We start from the raw sequence: 19,734 nt of genomic DNA, 5'->3' as shown, positions 1-19,734 counted from the left end.
ATTCTACATCAGTGATGAGGCATGAAGGACAGATGAAAGCCATTCCTCTGGAAGCAAATTGTTAGTGTTTGGCACTTGGATGCCAAACACATGGGGCTTTGCAAAGTCGACCCTCTTTCCCAACTTTCTGCAGTTGTGTCATGGTATTAAGCCTCTTGTCTTGGTTGTGAGATGCAACGCACTATGGTTTTCTTCAAAGTACTGATGCTCTGGCAGAATATTTGCCTGATCAGGTTAACAGTGAATGTGGCCCTTCTTTTCTAAGGTACAGGCTATTTGAAATGGCAGAAATACCTGTATCAAAACTGTTGGTTTATATCTATATACATATATTTACACAAGCGTGCTATTTCCTGCTATTATGCTTTGTTCCCACCATGATCCATGTTGCTTCCTTTCAGGAACAGTGCGAGAAAAACAGTCCCTGCTTGTCTTAGAATGTCCCCCGGACATTCCTTGATGTTCATTTGCAGTTATACACATGCAAAGGAATTACTCATGAGCTGCCACATAGTAGGCAGTTAAAAATTTCAAACGTGGCTGGGCAGGCTGGATGGAGTGTGTCTTGGCAGTCAATCCACTTGCATTTGTTGTTTTGGACTGGCAAGTCTGTGATAGAACATTTTGTGGAATCCACTACTTCTTCAATTGGGATGCTAAACTCCCCGCAGTGAGCTCTGCAGTACAGCCCCAGACCAGTCTGGAGTGTTGGCCATTCGCAGGTGTGGAATGAAACAACTGCTCTTGCGACTGTGGTGTAAGCATCATCAGAAGGACAATAACCCTGTTCACACATAACAGTCAGTCAATCACCTTGGCTTAATAAGCCATCATGCTTTGTCACAGCCCAATTGCTCCCATTTTGCTCCTCCATTTGCATGAGTGAGTAAGCAGATAGCTTAGCATTACATCTGAGTCTGGGATGATGGTTTGTTTCTCCCTAACAGGCTAGGATTTATAAGCCATCAAGAAACCATGTTTAAAGGCATATTATAGGCTTCTTAGGGAGAACCAGACTTTGATCCTAGGTCCAGATGCTTTGCTTACCCACTCACACTAAGGGAGAGGTGATGGAGGAGTGACCAGGCTATGTACACCTACACAGCATGGTTTGCTAAGCCAAGGTTGTTGTTACTGCTGCATGAGAACGTGGCCTTTTCCCATTCAGATCAGATGGGACTGGAAAGACAATGTCTTTTGCTTTTCTTTGGTGAGACCAGCATTGCTTCTTGTGATGGCGGTGGGAGGAGCAGAAGAGATGAGCTCGTGGGTGGCATGTGGAATGTTTAACCAAGAGTGCAGTTCTCCTTCACTGAACTAACATTTTAAGGTTTCCTAAAATCCCCTGTGGTTTAGACATGCCCTTAATTTGGAGCTGGGGCATATGTTAGATCTGTTGCTGTTTTTTAAGAAATTACCTAGGAGCCTGTTCTGTTAGGTAATCTGCACAATAGTTGATGTGCGAATATGCTTTTAGTTATTCTTGTAAAACTTTCCTTCTAAATGAGAAAGCGTTTTAAAATATGTTTTTCTAACTGAATATATTTGTGATGGATTGTGAGTTTAATGAGTAAAATACCTTGAGTCCTACTGCCAAAACCTTTCTTCCCAGTCTAGGTCACCTTTCCCTATCAGCTTATTTGATTTACTTTAAGAGATGTCTGTTAGCTGAACCCAGGCTTCACACATATTTACCTAGCTTAATAAAACTCCTTACACAGATAACTTAATCAAAGAAATGTGAATGTTTTAATGAGGCACATATAGGACATTCCTGATGGATTCAAATAGGCTTACTCTCTTAAGAGGGAATATGTTAAAAAGTCACTAAGAACTGCACAAATGGCACGCAAGTCCACATTTTTAGGTGGGCGTTGGGAGCTCTGCTGGCCTGGGTGGAGGCATACATCATGCCTTAAGTGGGACAACACTTCCCTGAAGGAGCAAGCAAGAATTTTAGGGTGCTCCTTGATCTGGCACGGATCAGCTGATGATAATAATTATAATCATAATCATTTTTTATTTGTACCCCGCCCTCCCCGGCCAGAGCCAGGCTCAGGGTGGCTAACATCATGAAACTAAGACAGTATACAAAGAACATAAGAACATAAAAACAGGCAATCAATTAGTTAAAATACATCTTAAAATTAGTTCAGAGCAAATTAAAATCTGGACAGATGGCAGTCCACGGGTAAAATTGAGAGTGGTTAATATTCTCCTGGGCCAACTGTTAACACTGGTCTTATAAAGGACCTGTGAGCGGGCTAGAAGGCCTCTTTAATGTTTGTTCTTATACAGAAAGAAAAGAATCAGACTGAACCCCAACCAAAGGCCTAGCAGAACACCTCCATCTTGCAGGCCCTGTGGAAAGATGACAAATCCCACAGGGCCCTAGACTCTTGTGAGAAAGCATTCCACCAGGCCGGGGCCATGGCCAAAAAGGCCCTGGCTTTGGTCGAGGCCAGTCTAATCTAATCCACCTAGTCATGTATATGAACTTCAGTGGGTTTACTCTGAGTAGGACAAGCACCGGCTGTCACCCACTGACTGATAGTGATGATCCGTGGTTTTAGACAGGTGACACCTTAAGCCCTACATGGGGATGCTAGGGATTGAACCAGGGACCTTCTGCATGCAAGGCCATTGCTCTACCAATGAGCTACAGATCATCTCTGTGTGTTCATCTCATGATCCGCATTCTCTTTCTCCTCCTCTGGTTGCTTTATCTGATAGCTGGTTGCAGTTTGTCTCTCTTTCATAGGTTAGAAGCATATCTGAAAGGGGTCAAACCATCGCAAGAGGTGTTGAAATTTTGGGAGGTTGGGTAGTTACAATGGAATGGTCTTGGTAGTAGGGTGCATAGTTTTATTCTTATTTATGTATGATTTTTACTTTGTCAAATAATAATAATAATGGAAGCATATCTGAAAAAAGCAAGAACAGCAAACAAGATCTTCATTTTACACCTCTGTTACTAATGAAATTGGCACCAAGTATATTTGTTCCCAGCTTTGTCAGAGCAGCAGTGGCACGGAGCAGATGGAAGACCTTTCTGATAAAAATGGAACATCAGGGTCGCTCACATAGCAGTGCTGAAAAACTCATCCGCTCAATTGTGTGTGTTTTCGGAGACCCTGGTGCAAGCTTACCCTGAATCCCAAGGCTTCCTGCAGGCTTGTTCCCTCGATTGACCTCTGCTTTAGCTGTCCTTCCAAGATTCATGATAAGGGCCGTGCAAGCCAAGTTATATGAGGCTATTAAAAACTCATCATTTACCAGCCAGCAGCTAATGCAGTACCATTAAATCCATTAAAGGGGCAATATCATCAAAGGGCCTACTTTGTTTTTTAAGCTGACATAAATAGGTGTATGAAAAGGTGTCACGTGGTCGCCTTAAATCCGGTCCCTCATATCATATCACTAGACCGTGTTCTGTTCAACCTGCTTTGATATCCCGAAAGCTCCGCTTTGATCAGAGACTTCACAGGATCCAGATCACTTGCTGGGTCCCTTGATGTTGGCGGCTGTTGCTTTTGTGAGGCATTAGACACGGTAGTAACAAAAGGCCCAAAGAAGTCAATCTGTTCTGCGCTGATTCTGGGCACTGCAGAGGGTTTAACCCTCTGGCTCTTGCCTGCACCTAGCATGTATTGTGCTCTCTGTGCGCGTTGTGGTGAAGTAGAGGAGCCACTTTCCTTTTCCTATCATGGCCCATTAGTCATATCAAGTCCCAGGCAACTGGAGCAAGTCCCCTCTTCCTCTGTAGATCACAGAACAGTGGGGTTAGGTGGGACATTTTGCCTGAGTGTGAGTGAGTTCCATGTCTGGGAGTTGGAAAATGAGCTTGCTCTGGATGGGCTCGTGCTTCTTTGGAAGGAGCAATTGTTTAGCATGGAGGTACTTTTGGATCCACCATTGTCACAGGAGGCCTAGGAGCACCCCAAGCACCCCACAGTTGCCCATGCTCTCATATTCCTCACTATAACATACTCCCCACTTCATTGCCCAACATTCTCCCCCAGTCTGAGTCAGTATACACCTACTCTCCAGGATCTGCATATGCTTCTGAGACCAACTTAAGTTGACAATGTGAATTTTGCTTGATTTTATTGTTTTAACTGCTTTGAGGGTTGTTGTTTTGGTCTCACCAATAGGTGTTGCACTCTACCTTTCAAGGTGTGTCAGGTGTCCAGCTTTTGTTGTCAGGTTAAAATGTGTTCATTCACATTTTAAATGCTGGGTGTTAGGCCATTGGTTTTCTATTGGTATTGTGAATGTGTACTGTACAATTGGGTTAATGTACAGTATGTGTTGATATCCTAATGATGTGATGGGATTTTATAGGTTTTATTTGTACTGTGAAAACTGCTCCGTGGTTCTATTGTTTTTAATGAAGAACAGTCTTCATTAAATTCAGTTGCCTTATCAGATCTGGCCGAATTATTTACTCCAACTGGTTGCACTTCTCCAGAGATTCTGGGACTGGTCTTTTGCAGCTGGAAATTCAAAGCCAGAGAGAAATGAGGAACTGAACATGGAACCTTCTAGATGCAAAGCAATTAACAAAAACATCAACAACAAGCCCTCAGGACTCACCCTAAGCCAGGCACTTTTGCTAGGTCACACCCCTCACTGGCTCTCCTTCACACCCCTTTTGAGTGCCTTTGCTGGGTTGGGAAATAACACTGAAACTTGATAATGTTTCTTGCTTGGAGAACAGGGAGATATAAATGTGTGTAGAAACCACTGACCTTTATGTGGATGTGCAAATTTAGGGGTCACTTTTGCTACTCCTTTTGCATCCCCAATGGCTTGTGGCCTCCAGAAGGTTCTCCATGAAGGAATGCGCCCTCCAGGTTTCCCACCCCTGCTGTAGTAGTTAGTGTCAGACTGAGGCCAGGGTAACAAACTCTGATCAGCCAAGAACTCTGATTGGGGGGCCAGTCCCTCGCTTTTGATTAGGAAAGACGATGGGTCCACTGCGCAGCACTTGTGTCTCACACCAGAGGTCTCCAGTTCAAGCTCTAGGTAGGGTTGGAAAAGTTGTGTGAAATCCTAGCGAGCCACTGTCACTGTGTTGACACTATTGATGGATGAATGGTCTGAATTGGCGTAAAGCAACTCTCTTATGTTTCCATCCAGAGCTACTTCAGCAGTATGAGAAATCTGCACTGCTCAATTGGTGGTATGCATAAGTATGCATCACTGGTCAATTTCAGTTCACATGCTGAAGAAAAGGAGACAAAATTTCCTGGGCTGTTTGAAGTATCTGGAGTCAAAGAAAACTCAACGGCTATCCCTCTCTTTCAAATCAGTCGTGTGTGATAGCAGAAATCAAACCAGCTCAGCCCTATTTCACAGCTGCCGATACGGTTTCCCAGGAGTTGTTCAAAAATTAAATCCATCACTATAGGTAGGATTTATTTTTTTTTGCAGCACAGGCTTGCCATGTAACCAAGACGTACTCCTAATAGATAAGCTGTAATTACTGCTCTATGGTACAGTCACTGAATTCTTCATTTGTTCCGGGGTTTACATTGCACCAAAGGAAGATTAGGGTCAGCTCTGTGTTGCTTAAATAATTTGCCTGGTACGGCAGTTTGCTGGGATTGAGAGGAGCAGAATCACATTGGAACTCAAGGGCAAAGCAGTGGTCTGTGCATTCACTTTTGTTTCTTCAGATCAGGTTGAACAACTTCACATGCAAGCTGTACTGATTATACTTGGGAACTATTCAGACAAGCCTTCTTTTTCTTGGTTGACAAAAATTCACCCTTCCAAAAGCTGTGTATATATTGAACTAGTCTGCCCAGACACTCTGTCTTTGTGCCACCCTTTCCCTTCATGGCACAAGGATAAATAAGGAAGACCAACTAACAATAATCTCCTGTCATGTCAAACCAGGAAACTGTGGTTACTAGGTTCAGAACAAACCAGGATTTTAAGCCATGGTTTGAGTTTTGATTCTGGCTTGTTCCAAACCTGGTAATCATAGGTTCCCATTTCTGCACTAACAGAAAACTATGGTTAATCGAAGACCTTAATGTTTACTAGTGGTTCACCAAGAAGGAAGTGGGGGGGGGCAGCTAAAGTGTGCCAAATGCAGGACTAATTCATATTTTACTTGTTTTACATATAATATAAGTATACTTTGAAGGGGGGTATTATTGAAGATAATATTGGATTAAATGGGCAAATAAACAAACCATGTCTTATAGATGCTTATGCAGGAAAACACTATTGCTTGCTGTTAAGAGACTGCAGTGGACCGTAAGGGAGGTCATGATGTTTAAAGGGACCCTAGTATGCTGCATTTAATTATATATCGAAGGGAGGGATGCAAAAAGAAGAGCACCTGCCACCAGCTTTACCACCAATAAGCATCTCCTGAGGAAACTGATTCTGTGTGACGTCTGCATTTCCTCCCATTCCAACTTGTGCAGTGCTGGTGCAGGAACATAGTATACTAGAAAATAAATATTCTCCAACACACACACACACACACACACAGAGAGAGAGAGAGAGAGAGAGAGAAGAAAGCTGTTTTCATCCTTAAAAATAATAATCCAGAATCCATGGTTAGGAGGAGAGAGAGTAAAAATTGGCTTGATTTTGAAGCCACAAAGTCTACATTTAGTCACAGTTTTAGGATGGAGCTGAGTAACTGCTGGATTTTATATTTTCAAAACTGTGGGATTAGCTCTTGTATGTTTCATTGCCCCAGCAATCCTAGCATGACACCTAGTTGATCCTAATCCAATAAAGTCTGCTAGCTCATCCTACACTCTATCTTGCTACTGTGACTAAATGCAGACTTTGTGGCTTCAACATCAAGCTTCCCCCTCAGTTTCTCCCCTCCCCCAATTTACTTAGCACCCAGCCTGAAGACTTTTGGAGAGTTCAAAAGCTTCCTCACTATTTTGTTCATTTGTTTCACAGATTTATAAACTTCTTCACTGCCAGAAGCTACCTAAGCAGTGAACACCACAATATACAATGGAAAAAAATGCAAAAGGTTACTCCTAAAAACAAATTTAAAATTTCTACAATTATTTGATTGCAATTCCACAAAATGGTTGGCTCACGATTGGACCTTCTTAAATAAAAGTGCCTTTTAAAATGGTGACATTTTTGTCACATTTGGCTGTCTTTAGAAAAAAGCTGTTGCCTAACCTTTGAAGAAAATATGCGGATCTCATTCTAAGCCATACTTTCAGCTACTGCAGTGTATTAAATAAGAGAGAAGTAGTATACAATAGAGGCAGCAGAAAGCCCTTTGTAGCCTACTGAGTGAACATTTGCCTTCCAATCAGAGTTACAGATAAACCAATGCAGTGCTGAACAATACTAGAAAAACTGTGGCCCAGATTTGACATTTCGGGCCTGCAATAACCTGCTGAACCTTAGCCGGGCCAGGGCCAGTCTTGAGGACATCTGCATATGATACCCTGTGCAATTCAGGTGCCACAAGTAAGAATTCACATAGCTCACCGGGTTCATGTAAGATGCAATATGAATGATGCTAGGACTGCATATTCTCCTCAACTGGTCATGTCAGGTGATGACCAAATTTTTGAACTTGACACCATGGAAGTGGTGTATGAGCTGTATGAGCTGGGTAAGCACTTGCATTAATATACACATGGCTGGTCAAGGGTGGGTGAGCATTGTGCCCTACTTTGCAGAGGCCGGACCTCTCTTTGAAGGAGTCAACTGTTTGAAGGGCTGTCCTGCCCAAGTCCTGTTTAAAGATAAAGAGCCAACAAGAGGAGAACAGGGACCTTGAAGTCACCCATCAGCAGTTAATACCTAGATAGCAGACTGAGTAGACATGCTGGCTGCCTGGTCACAATCTACTATGGTGATACATATGAAATTTCTATATAGTAATTATTTATAATTTTGCCTCTATAAATATAAATTAGCAATATGCAAAAACGCATGCCATCTTTTTAAGATCATTTTCTCATATTTAGTGATGTGCAAGATGGAGTCATCGTTCCATCCAAATCAGGCGGAAGGATCACACTTGTCTGGTGGATTTTCCATGCATTTATTTCATGAATGAACAGCAGTGTACACAAGGTCACTCAAAGAGTACTGTTCGCTGTCTCTAAACATCCTAAAAAGCCAAGCATACCTCTCTAGGCAGGCTATTCCACAGTCTGGGTGCCCCAACAGAAAAAGCCTTTCCCTTATGGACACCCACTGCATTTTGGGAGAGAGGAGGGGAGGAGAGAGGAAGACACTGAGAAAGGTCTTTGTAGTCAAACAGAGGACATATTCATATGAGAAGAGACAGTTCTTGAAGCACTCATGTCCCTGGCAATGTAGGGCTTTTTGCTTGTTTGTTCAACCTCTCTTGCAAACCTGAGCTCACTCTGAGCTTTCGCCCATCTGACCTTCTTTCTGCAACTGTTGGCTACTTGCAACAGTTCCTTTGTGATTTCTCCTTCCTTGCATTTCTTACATGTTCCCTTCTTACATCTCAGTCCATTTGTAAGCTCCTTATGCAGCCACACATTTAGGTGCCTCTTTCCTTTCTTGTTGGAATTGTCTTCCTTTGTGCCTTCAGTATTTCACCTTTAAGAAACTCCCATCCATCTTGGACTCTTTTCTTTGAGTATTCTGACCATGGGACTTCACTCAGTAGTTCCTTAAGCTTTCTGAAATCAGTCTTCTTAAAGTTCAGAGTGCACATCCGACTAGTTAGCTTTCGCTTGCTTGTGTATCATGAAACCCAAGAGGACATGATCACTTCCTCCCAAGCTTCCCTGGACTTTCACTTCATCAATCAGTTCCTCCTTGTTGGAGAGGACCAGGTCCAAGAGATATGACCCTTTTGTAGCTTCTTCCATTTTCTGGGAAATGAAATTTTCTGTGAGGCAACCATGCCTCTTCATAATCATGCACATTCAGGGCCGTCTTAACCATAGGCACCAGGGGTGCGGGGCACTCGGGTGCCGGGCTCTCAGGGGTGCCAGGCCAAGAGTCTGGAGCCTGAGAGTCGGAGTCCAGGGAAGAGCCCGCCCGTCGGTCGGAGCATCGCGGCAGGCTCTTCTACTGCAGATGCCTCTGCACCGTGAGTTTGGGGGTGAGCGAGCCAGCGAGGTGCTCAGGTGGCTGGCCAGCTCCTCCCTCCTGCACGCCTGGGATTGGCCCATTGCACGCTGCTTACACCACAAGATGCCCAGCTTTGCTCAGTCGCTGATGCTGACGCCTTGGACTGGTTTGTTGCGCTGGGCTCCATATGTTTCCTGTTTTCTTTTCCTGAGCAGAGATAAGCATGGTATCAGTTCCGTAAAAAAAGGTCAACAACTTCGGGGTTCCCCCTTTAAAAATGGATGTGTGCTGCATATGCACATCCATGTGAGTCACCTTGTAGACTCCTGCATATACAATGAGTACCTGTTCTCTTCATCTTCATCTTCATCCTCTCATTACAATCTGTCTCCCTCCCTCTGCCAAACTGATGTCTTCTTTTCCCATTAGCTCTCAAAAGCACATATTAACTGCAGGGGCTAGTATAGCCTGCTGACCATAGCTCATGTACATGATACAAGCTAATTCCAGGCACTTTAGGGGGAATCTGTTATCTTCCCACCCCAACACTATGGGGTTCACCTAAAATTTCCCCTTCCCCAAGAGTCTTCTTTCCACAGAACTTTAATTTTTTAAAAACAAAAACAAAACATTTCTCTTAGTGTGGATAAACCTGAGTTTTTGTTCCTTCTGACTGGGTATAGGAGTGGGCTGTACATGTTGGCAGGCAGACTTTGCAGGGTACAGCAGACATTTGCTTAGAAATGTTTGAGAGTAGAAGAGCAGGTTTGCTTAGGGTCACATCTTTCTGACTGTACAGAACAATATTTGTGATGGTATTTTCTAAAGCCATAGAATCTAATGTGATAAACAAGTGTGGCCAGTAATAGTCTGATTTTCCTTCCTTAGATTGTTGTTTTTCGTTTTTCTTTTTCCTCTGCTGCAAAACTGGAGAAAAGTGCTCATTATGGTATAAAATTTTATTGCTGTTCGCTTGCCCAGTCTTTCCAAATAAGTGCCAATAAAAATTTTATAGCACCCTGTATCACTGCATATTCTTTATCTTGTTTATTTGTGTTTTTGTCCTTGGTTTGCATCTCTTTCCCCTCTAGAAGGCATGGTTTCCATGGAAACTAATGATAGCCCTATGCCATGGCTGTATCCATGGCAAATGGAGACCTGGTACTAAGAAGCATAATAATACAGGAAGAATGTGGCACACAACTATTTGACATCCCTCCCCTAAATCAAAGTCAGCCAGGGTATTCATCTCCCAAAGTCTTCCATTTAAATGGCAACATCTGCTGGCCCTACTGTAGCTAAGATCAGAGATATCACACAGAAGCTGTGGTACAGCTACCAAAAGGTTTTCACCTGCTACCGCCTCCTTGCCTCCCCTCCCCTCACTATTTTATCTTATTTTGAAAACTGTAGTGCGCACATGCACACAGAAACAAAGCAGAGTGCTTACGTTTAATAGCTGGGGGATATAAGAGGATTCCAAGATATGGTCAGCACAGGCCTCTCAATCGCTAATGAAATATTTAAATTCATATGCTTTGCGGGCAGGAAGTCAGTGTAGAGCAAGAGCTCAACAGTAATGTTATCTCTGGACCAGGCTCTGATGGCGTAATGAGTAGCTGGATGCATTTTATCCATGCCTGAGTGGGATGGGCCAAAGCCATAAACTTCACTCACTTGGAGGTACAAAGAACTCACTGTGTGGGCAGACTCTCATGATGCTTCTCCATCTCTGGGTGATGTTGTGGTATCTTTATGCAGGAAGCTCATACCTTACAGCAAGAGTGCCATAAATATTTCTTTATAAACATGATACTTGCTTTACTCACAGAGACTTACAAACACAATAGAAATGCTAAAACCAATTACAATGAATACAATCAACTATTGTAATAATAATAATAATAATAATAATAATAATAATAATAATAATAATAATACAATCAACTAAAACAAAACAAAATACCTGTACTAATTAAAGACTGGTCTAGTAGATCTTGCCCCACCAAAAGAAGCCACAAGTAGAATCATAGAATTGTAGAGTTGGAAGGGACCTCAAGGGTCATCTAGTCCAATCCCCTGCAATGCAGGACTCTCAGCTAAAGCATCCATGACAGATGGCCATCCAACCTCTGCTTAAAAGCCTCCAAGGAAGGAGAACCCACCACTTCCCAAGGGAGACCATTCCACTGTCCAACAGCTCTTACTGTCAGAAAGTTTTTCCTAATATTTAGTCAGAATCTCTGTACTTGTAACTTGAAGCCATTGGTTCGAGTCCTACACTCCAGAGCAAAGTAAACCTTTCAAATTAAGAGCCAAAAGCCCAGGTAAAAAGGAAGGTTTATGGTATTATTTGCCATAGGTGCCAAAATAACCCGTCCAGCCTTAGGTACTGTATACCATGACTTGTGTGAGGGCAGACGTGCCATCTGTTGTTCTACCTTAGTCAGAAAAAAATATCTTGAGCCAGCTCAGTAGTTAAACTGAGGTGTCACAGGCACCTACTGAAATAAGTGCTTTTTACCTCACAGCTCCCACCATTTTGAAACCACTTTTGCCTCAGAGTTTTCTTCTAATGTTTTTCTGAATGTGAGGCACTCATCTAGCCTTGTGAAGTTTAGAAAAACATTCCCTTGTCTGTGATTAATAGCAGCAAGACCTCCGCCTCCCAGTCCACAAAGAAAAAAACAAATAATCCAGACACTTTTTTTCACCCTTGGTAAGTTTATGCCCCTTACATGGTGTGTGTGGAGGGAGGGTGCGTTGCAGGGATGGGGAACCTGCAACCCTCCAGATATTGTTGAACTACAACTGCCATCATATCTGACAATTGTCCATGCTGGCTCGAACTGATGGGAGTTGGAGCCTAACAACATCTGGAGGGCCACAATTTATGGGGTATTGGGGTGCAAGACAAGTACTTCTTTAGTGTTGGGAAGAAACCCCTTTTGATGTTGCCACAGTCACAGACCCTGGCTTCCCAAAGCACCCCTTTATTTATTAGGGTGGGAAGTTACAGTTGGTGTTCCCATGCTGTGTGGAAGATAACAGAGCGGATGAATTTGCTCCAGAGTTCTGCTAGGTCAAAAGATACTCAACAGAACAGAGGTCTGGCAGTCTTTTGCATATTACCCAATACTTGAGAGACAGACATTGTAAACGACAAGGCAACATTCTTCAACAGCCTTTTAATTCCTGGGAGGATCCCAGTCCCATTGCAACCAGTGGATGATTCTATTCTATTTTTTAAAGGAAAGGACTTAACAAGACTATGGTGTTCCATGGAGCCAGAGAGCTCTTTCATAAAACAGAGGGCCCCTGTTTAATCTTCAAATCACGATATTTAAAATGTTATTGTGTTGGCTGAACATTGTGTGTGAGGTGACTGTTTCAAGGCCCCTGACTTCAGAGCAAGCAAGACTGGAAGAGCTGGCCTGTAGTCTATGCCTGCCAAAGCCCAGTGCTGATGGAAACCCCAAGGCTGCGTTGAAGTGTAATTCTGCACACTTAATAGCTGTGTAGCAAGGAGAGGTTGCCAGTCATGGCTTATCTAGTAACTAATGCTGAAGTCACCCAAACTGCAACTGCTGCCTGCCAGGCTTTACCCTGCTCTGCAGATATTATATAAACCTCTATGTGCCAGGCCTGGGCTATTCTCCCTGTGATGAAGGAACACAGCCTTCTCTAGTGGTTAGACCTCAAGAACTGGCCTCCTTCTGTATTATGGGCTATGTATTCATTCATGCACCAAGCACATTGCACTGAGTTTGTCAGACAGGAGTTCAAGCTGGGTGCTGTCCCTGAGCTCAGGCTGAAGGAGGCACGTGCAAGAACCTTGTGAATCTTAACAGGCCAGGATAACTCATGAGACAAAATCCAGTTCTCTACAATTGCTAATCAGGCCTGCTATCTGGCCTGAAAAAGTTACTTCGCCAGCCTCTGTTCCCTATCACAGACTTGCCTCAATATTGCCTCTTCCAGTGCCTTGCGTATACTTAGCTAGAACTCTGCTCCTTATTTGATAGGTCAGGAGTAGAGCACATATGAACTTTAATCCTTAGCATACCTTATTGGATGTGTGTGTGTGTGTGTGTGTGTGTGTGTGTGTGTGTAAAAGATAACAGGTGATGGGAAACGCCTTGGTTAAAGATGCTACCAGGCAGAGTAGCCAGTGCTGGGCTGGATGGACTAATTGTCTGGCTTAGGATAAGCTAGCAGTTTATGTTTCATTCAGCCTTTTCCTCCACAAACTCTTCTGCATCTGGGTCTGACAGCCTATGACCTGTCTTTCAGGGATGTGATGAGGCCATACACAGTAGAAGCTGTAAACTGTGCTGCAAACTCTCTGAAACAGAAAGAGCCATTGTGGTGGTGTAGTGGTTAAGACAGTCAGATTAGGACTGAGGAGAGTCCAATGGCCACTCAGCCGTGAAACCAGTGGGGTGACCCTGGGCCAACCCATATCTCCCCATCTAGCCCACCTCACAGAATTGTTGCAAGGATAAAATGGTGTATTGGAGGTGGGGGGGGCACAGAACTTATTGGAGGAAGAGCCAGGTGAAAATGTAATAAATAGATAAATATACCTGTTGTCAGAGATGAAGGAGCCTCAAATTATGCTTTTAAAACCAGTGAGACAAATGTCCACTGTCTTGCCTGTGAAAGGTGTGTCTGATAATGATCGTTACTTGCAGCTCCACATCTTGTCAGAAGAAAGGAGTTAATTTGAAGTTTAAATAAACCTGCAGTTAAGCACTCCTCTCTCTATACTTCGGTGCCAGAAGGAAATCCCCTTTCAGTGCTGGTTACCAACTGTGCAGATTAGCAAAGTCTTACGTGAGCTAAACAGTTTTTAAAAATTGACATCCCTTGCTGTGGTAGGAGCATATCATTAAGGGCTATTTAGACAAAGAACATAATAAAAGGATGAAAGCCCTCCTATCCTAAGGGAGAAAAGCACCAATCTCATTCCCACTATAAACATTTTGTGCCTTTGTTTTGAAGATTGTAAAAGCTTGCTTTCTCCATTTCCATTTCTTTGCTTCTAGAGGAATAGGGCTCACCTGACTGTGGTTTCATAATTAAGGCTTTAAATTGTAGCAGCTTATAGAAATAGCTTCCACCTAGAATGTAAGGGCTATTGAATTAAATAAAAAGCACAAGTTTGGTCCCCAAATCCATTTTTTTTTTTAAATAACCAATATGGAATTGCTGCTGCTCATAGCCGTTTCTGTGGCGCCACCAGAAATTGCAAGCTCTACCGTTAGGCTGAGTGAGGTTGACTACTTCAGGTGGCAGATTTTTGGGGGAGCCTTTAAGCAAGGGATAGTAAACTGACAATTCTTACCCCACTGTAGAACCACTCAGATTTTCTGCTTCAGAGGCCAAATGTATTGGGCTATCTTTACAGGATGCTGTGGTCTGAGCAGACTTCTGTCTACACCAATGCTGGGGAAAGCCAATGGGATCTCTTGCAGGAACAGTGCAGTGAAACAATCATTTTAAGAAGGTTCAGGAACTAAATATTATTACTAAGGGTAGAACTGTGGGAGGGAGCAGAGACACGTTTCTATGTCAGTCTGCAAATAAAGAATGGGACACAGTAGAAGATGTAGCTGTAGTAGGGTCACTGTGTAGAGAAATGTCTCCCTTTCCCAAATAATTCATGAAAAAGGTGCACAATGTTTGCTAGGCCCTTCCTCTTTTCAGGTTTTCCAGAATTCTTGTGGAAGCCCTTTTTTCTGAGGGGCAGAAAGGAAAGCCTTATTTCTGGATTGTTTGACAGCCAGAATGTTCACAGAGGGTTTTAGATTCACATGACCAACCCGGAAACAACGTAGTGCAAAATGCTAGCCAGTCAGTAACTATTTTACTTTCTAGCTGTTATATATCCCAAACAGCATGCACAGAAAGCCTAGAATTCAAAGTAATGGGGCACGTTCATTTTCCAATAGCGTGATTTTGGAATAATCAAATGAGCTCTGACTCATTGTTTGTATGTTTCTGGGGCTGGCAACAAAGGAAGGAAAGGAATAATACGAGATTCAGTTGCATCTCCAGAGAAAGCTGTAATTAGCTGATTGAAAAGGAATTTGGCCTGAACATCCAGTTAACATCCCATGGTTTCGGCCATGATAACCTAGTATTCGGTCAAGTAGAGAGAGCTATAACTTCCCTGAAGACTGGCTGGAGTCTTTTGGAGAACGTAATAGTTTCCCATTCTGGCCATGATCCCAAACACACTAATTTGTAAGTGAGCATCATAGATTTCCATGTGATTCTGAAATCTGTGATATTTAGCAAGAAATGTCTTTAGGAAGAAGGGGTACTTAGTGTAGCTCAGTTGAATGTGTCATACACAAACCTTTAGTCACCCGTTTCACTAGCATAAAATAATTGCTGCTTTCTTTTTCAGGCAGCAAGACCACATTCTATACCTGTGGAAGGTCAGACTGAATGGCTCAAGACTTTGATATCAATTCTCTGCTTAGGTAAGTGCCCCCCCCCACTTTTCCATGCCAATTTCAACTCCCACTCTCCCTTATGCACCAACCTGTACATTCATGCACAGAATCAGCATAAAATATGCACATCTTCCCACATCTTTAAAGGCTGGACCATACTTGTTCAGTTGCACCATCATGATCATGCAAATCACATTAACTGCACATCTTCAAGGAAGATGCCATTTCTCATAAACAATCCCTTCCCATAAACCTAGCCCAACAGCCATCCTGCATCCTCTCAAGATTGCATCCCCTCAGTGGTGAACTAGCCATTAGACTGCCAAGGAAGAAGAAAAGGGCTTGATTCTATTTTTCTAGAATCACAGTAAGGCAAATTTAGAGCAAATTCTCTCAGAGGCAATTTGGAAATAAATGTTCCCATGGCCAGATTGGCTAGTGAATGGTTTGGGTTGCCCTTCCCTGAAACAGTTGAACTTGGCCAACTTGTTTCAGTCACCCAGACACAATTGCTATGTAATCACCTTTCTGCAATGCACCTCCTCTGAGCTTGAGATTTACTGTTCAGAGCTGAGTATGTTGCTATGTAGAGGACTAATGAATTGTGGCCCTGCTTTTCTTCATGCCATTATTGGGCTAGGTAGTTAGTGTGTTGCCTATAACTAATCAGTGTGTTGCTTTAAAAATGAAGCACCAGGACTGCAAGCTTATAGGACTTGGCAGCTCTATCCCTTCCTGATGGTGCTTCTTTGTACTTTCCCGTACTCCTGAATATCCTCATGTGCAACTAAGAGCATACTAAGAGGGGAGAAACGCATGCTTGCCAAGTGTCTTGTTTTAAGTGGGACATCCCAGATCACAGAAGCCAATCCTGGCTTCTCTTTGGATCAAAGAATGTCCCATTTTTGGGCCTGGTGGTCTGGCACAGGTCAGACCACCAGAGTCTGGTCCACCAGCGCTGGACCAGAAGGTGCTGTGGCATGATCCTGCTGCCAATTGCCAGAGTGCCAGACCAGAATGTGTGCCCCTCCTGACATCCTGATTTTGGGGATGGAAATATTGGAGGGTATGCAAACAGTGGGGAACATTGTGTTTCTTCTATGGCTGTACGTGTTTGTTCTTCTATCTATTAGGGCCACTTAGAATAAGTGCTCTGGTGGTTTATAAGCAAATCTTGGCATGCCTTTCCTTTTCCTTTTTTTACTTTATGGATGACAATCTCATTCCTATGCATTTTAAAAGACACTGTCTATTTATTTATTTTTTGGATTTGCATCTTCTATCCTGATTGTCTTGTTTTATTGCAGGATGATTTGGAAACTAGCTTTCTCCTTGTTTCTTGTGTCTACTCTGGTTCAAGTGTCGGAAACCAGGAAGAATCGCCCTGCAGGAGCCATCCCCTCCCCGTACAAAGATAGCAGAAGCAACAACTCGGAGCGGCGGCAGCATCTGCACAAAGAAGTGCTGGCCTCCAGCCAGGAGGCCCTGGTGGTCACAGAGAGGAAGTACCTGAAAAGTGACTGGTGCAAAACGCAGGCCCTGAGGCAGACAGTCAGCGAGGAGGGCTGCCTCAGCCGCACCATCATCAACCGCTTCTGCTACGGGCAGTGCAACTCCTTCTATATCCCTCGCCACGTGAAAAAAGAGGAGGAGTCATTTCAGTCCTGCGCTTTCTGCAAGCCCCAGAAGGTGACCTCCTTCACAGTGGAGCTAGAATGCCCTGAACTAGACCCACCTTTCCGACTTAAGAAAATCCAGAAAGTCAAGCAATGTCGGTGCATGTCTGTGAACCTGAGCAGCGCAGGCAAGCAGCGAAAGTGAGGGCTTGCAGCTGCCCCTGCCAGAGTCGCCATGGCCTCTCTTCCTTCACAGACAAATGAGATGGTTGTTTTTCCTCCTCCTGGTCGAGTCATTTCTGGAGCAGCGCCATTGGCCACCTGGAAGTAAAGGCTGCTTTGGCTGGTCTGTTCAGAGAGTTCATAATCTATTTACCAAAGCAGATGTTTTGCCACTGGGTCTGTGTCACTCAAGGTGAAGTCAGCATCAAATGTGGAAATGAACGTTTGGGTGGCCAGGGGTTTAAATCCAAAATTAACACTTCCACTGTGTGGGAAACCTTTTGGCCTTCACTCCATCCATCCTTTTGGATGAAGAGAGAGGTCCGGTGAATTCTTCATAGCTTCTCCCTCTCATTTTGGGGACTTTTCACTTCAATTTTGACTGCCTAATGCTGTTTTTCTTGGGCTGTAATGCTGACATGGATACATATAGTAAAGAACAGTTATGGACAACTATGTTCTGTCTGGTCTGACTGATAAGGCACATGGGCCTTATCTTCCATGGAGATAATCAACCTGCCACTTTCCGACAGAGAAAGAGACCGAAAATGGATTTATGCATATTTTCAGCTAGATTGCCTCACGTTTCTACAGCAATGTTTCACTTGTAATGCAGCTATAGCAAATTGTTGTTAACTTGTTAATATAGACATAACCACATATATTTTGGGAGATGACAAAGTATTTGAAGGGCTAAAACAAAACACCTTAATGTGTTGGGCCAGATTATTCCCTGAAAATTACAGAGTTTTGCTAGTGTTTATTTTCTCAGTAGATTTTGCATTAATTTAATTTTTTCCTTCCCTCAATTCCCTTACCCTAACCTGTGTTGAATCACTACTTTTGGGGAAGAAAACAACATTGTGTTTAACCTATTGAAACACAGTAGCAGAAAAGCAAAATCCTGCATTTCTTTGTTACTGAGATGAACACAAAGAGTAATTTAAACCAATCGTTATTTCCAATGAGCAGAATTGTATCTATGTAGGGAAAATGTATTGTGTGAAGTGACCCAGTCATCCTGATTTCATTCAGTGTCTCATGCTAGGTTTTAGTATGTTCCAAATGTGGCCGTTGAGATTCCTAAATTGGTTGGGCAACACCAAAAGCCGTGACCTATTGCGTATCTTGGAACTTTGCATTCACGGCAGTTGCAGCTGAAGGAGTCCAGTGGTTTGAGGACTATTTTCCTACGCTCCCTCGGATATGACCACTAAAGGGGTTAACAAAATTGTTTGCTTCGAGCTGTGGGTTTGGTGCCAACTCAAGGGTTCAGTGGCACAGTTCTCTATTATGTGAGACCGGCTGTTTTAAGAGGCTTTGGGGGACTGATCTCTGTTAGTGCTCACCAATCGGTTTATGGGGATTGGCACGGGTAGGAGGGATTGGGCAGGTATGCTGGCCCTATATAATTTTTTTTTCCTCCCTTGGTGTTACACAATGGCAGATCTGCAGTTGGGAATGCACAGCAGAGAAGGCTGAGGCTTGCTTTGGAGATTGCCGTTGTCGAACATTATTCCACTACTTACTCTAAGGTTTACCAAAGCACATTTTGGACAAAGTGGAAGGGAGAGGAAGATTAGAGTGCCTGTAGCATAATGCACACACTTTTATGGGTTAGGATGGCTGCTTCTTGAAGAAATGAAACCTAATATCGGTTTCCTCGGGCTGGAAAACAGTAACTGTTCAGTAACCACATGAGGAAAAATGTGAAAAGAAAGCATCCTGTGGGGGGATGGGCTCCTTACCAATTTGTGATAAAAAAGAGATATATGCTGCAGGAGGGGGCATGTGCCCTTTGGTTAGTTTATGCTTAAATGAAAGAGTTGAGTTGACCTTGTAATGGTTCATACTATTTAAATTTTTGTTTTATAAATGAAAACAAAATGGAAGAAATGTTATAACTATAATGTAATTATTTTATAGGTGTATTATTGTTAAATTATAGAACAAATAAAGATACTCTAGGAATATATGGAATTCATACTATCCTTGCATCATTTCGTATTCTACAGGGTTCAAGCGCTACCTTCGTTGGGGAGTTTCCCTCGTCTACTTAATTTAAATATTGTTGTAGACCACCCCAGTTTCCAAGTGGGGCAAGATTCCAGGGGTTCCAGGCATTTGCCCAGCACAGTGGAGACGTTGATGTCTTTATGCTATATGGTTTATTTGCACATATATGCAACCTGAACCTGTGATGGAGGGATTTGCAGCATCAGCAGCCCAAAAGGGTCCTGTTTCTTCCATAGCCACAGCTTTGGATTCAAGCAGAAATCAGCCTTTTCCCTCTCTGCCTTTTCAGCCTGCTGCCTTTTTGCATCTAGCTTCTAGCACACATAACTCCTTCCTTTCCTCTCTTTACTCTA

General features: G+C 43.2%; 1 protein-coding gene across 2 annotated transcripts in view; it reads left to right on the top strand.

Moving 5' to 3' along the window:
• The window catches only part of GREM2 (gremlin 2, DAN family BMP antagonist), a 32,502-nt gene extending 13,157 nt beyond the window's left edge, over nt 1–19,345 (top strand). Inside the window, exons 2-3 of one of the 2 annotated variants that reach the window (XM_083497007.1) lie at nt 15,479–15,554; nt 16,835–19,345. In XM_083497007.1, the coding sequence (XP_083353133.1) occupies nt 15,520–15,554; nt 16,835–17,348 (549 nt within the window). In that variant the 5' untranslated portion in view covers nt 15,479–15,519 and the 3' untranslated portion in view covers nt 17,349–19,345. Of the gene's footprint in view, nt 1–15,433; nt 15,555–16,834 lie in introns of both variants that reach the window. The other variant, XM_083497008.1, reaches the window with a different exon arrangement.
• The last annotated feature ends 389 nt before the right edge of the window (nt 19,346–19,734 follow it).

The sequence above is a fragment of the Podarcis liolepis genome (genome assembly GCF_965112155.1).
Source record: "Podarcis liolepis genome assembly, chromosome: 3".
Lineage (NCBI taxonomy): Eukaryota > Metazoa > Chordata > Lepidosauria > Squamata > Lacertidae > Podarcis > Podarcis liolepis.
The sequence above is the reverse complement of the archived record's forward strand: the minus strand, read 5'-3'. Positions and strand labels throughout refer to the sequence as shown.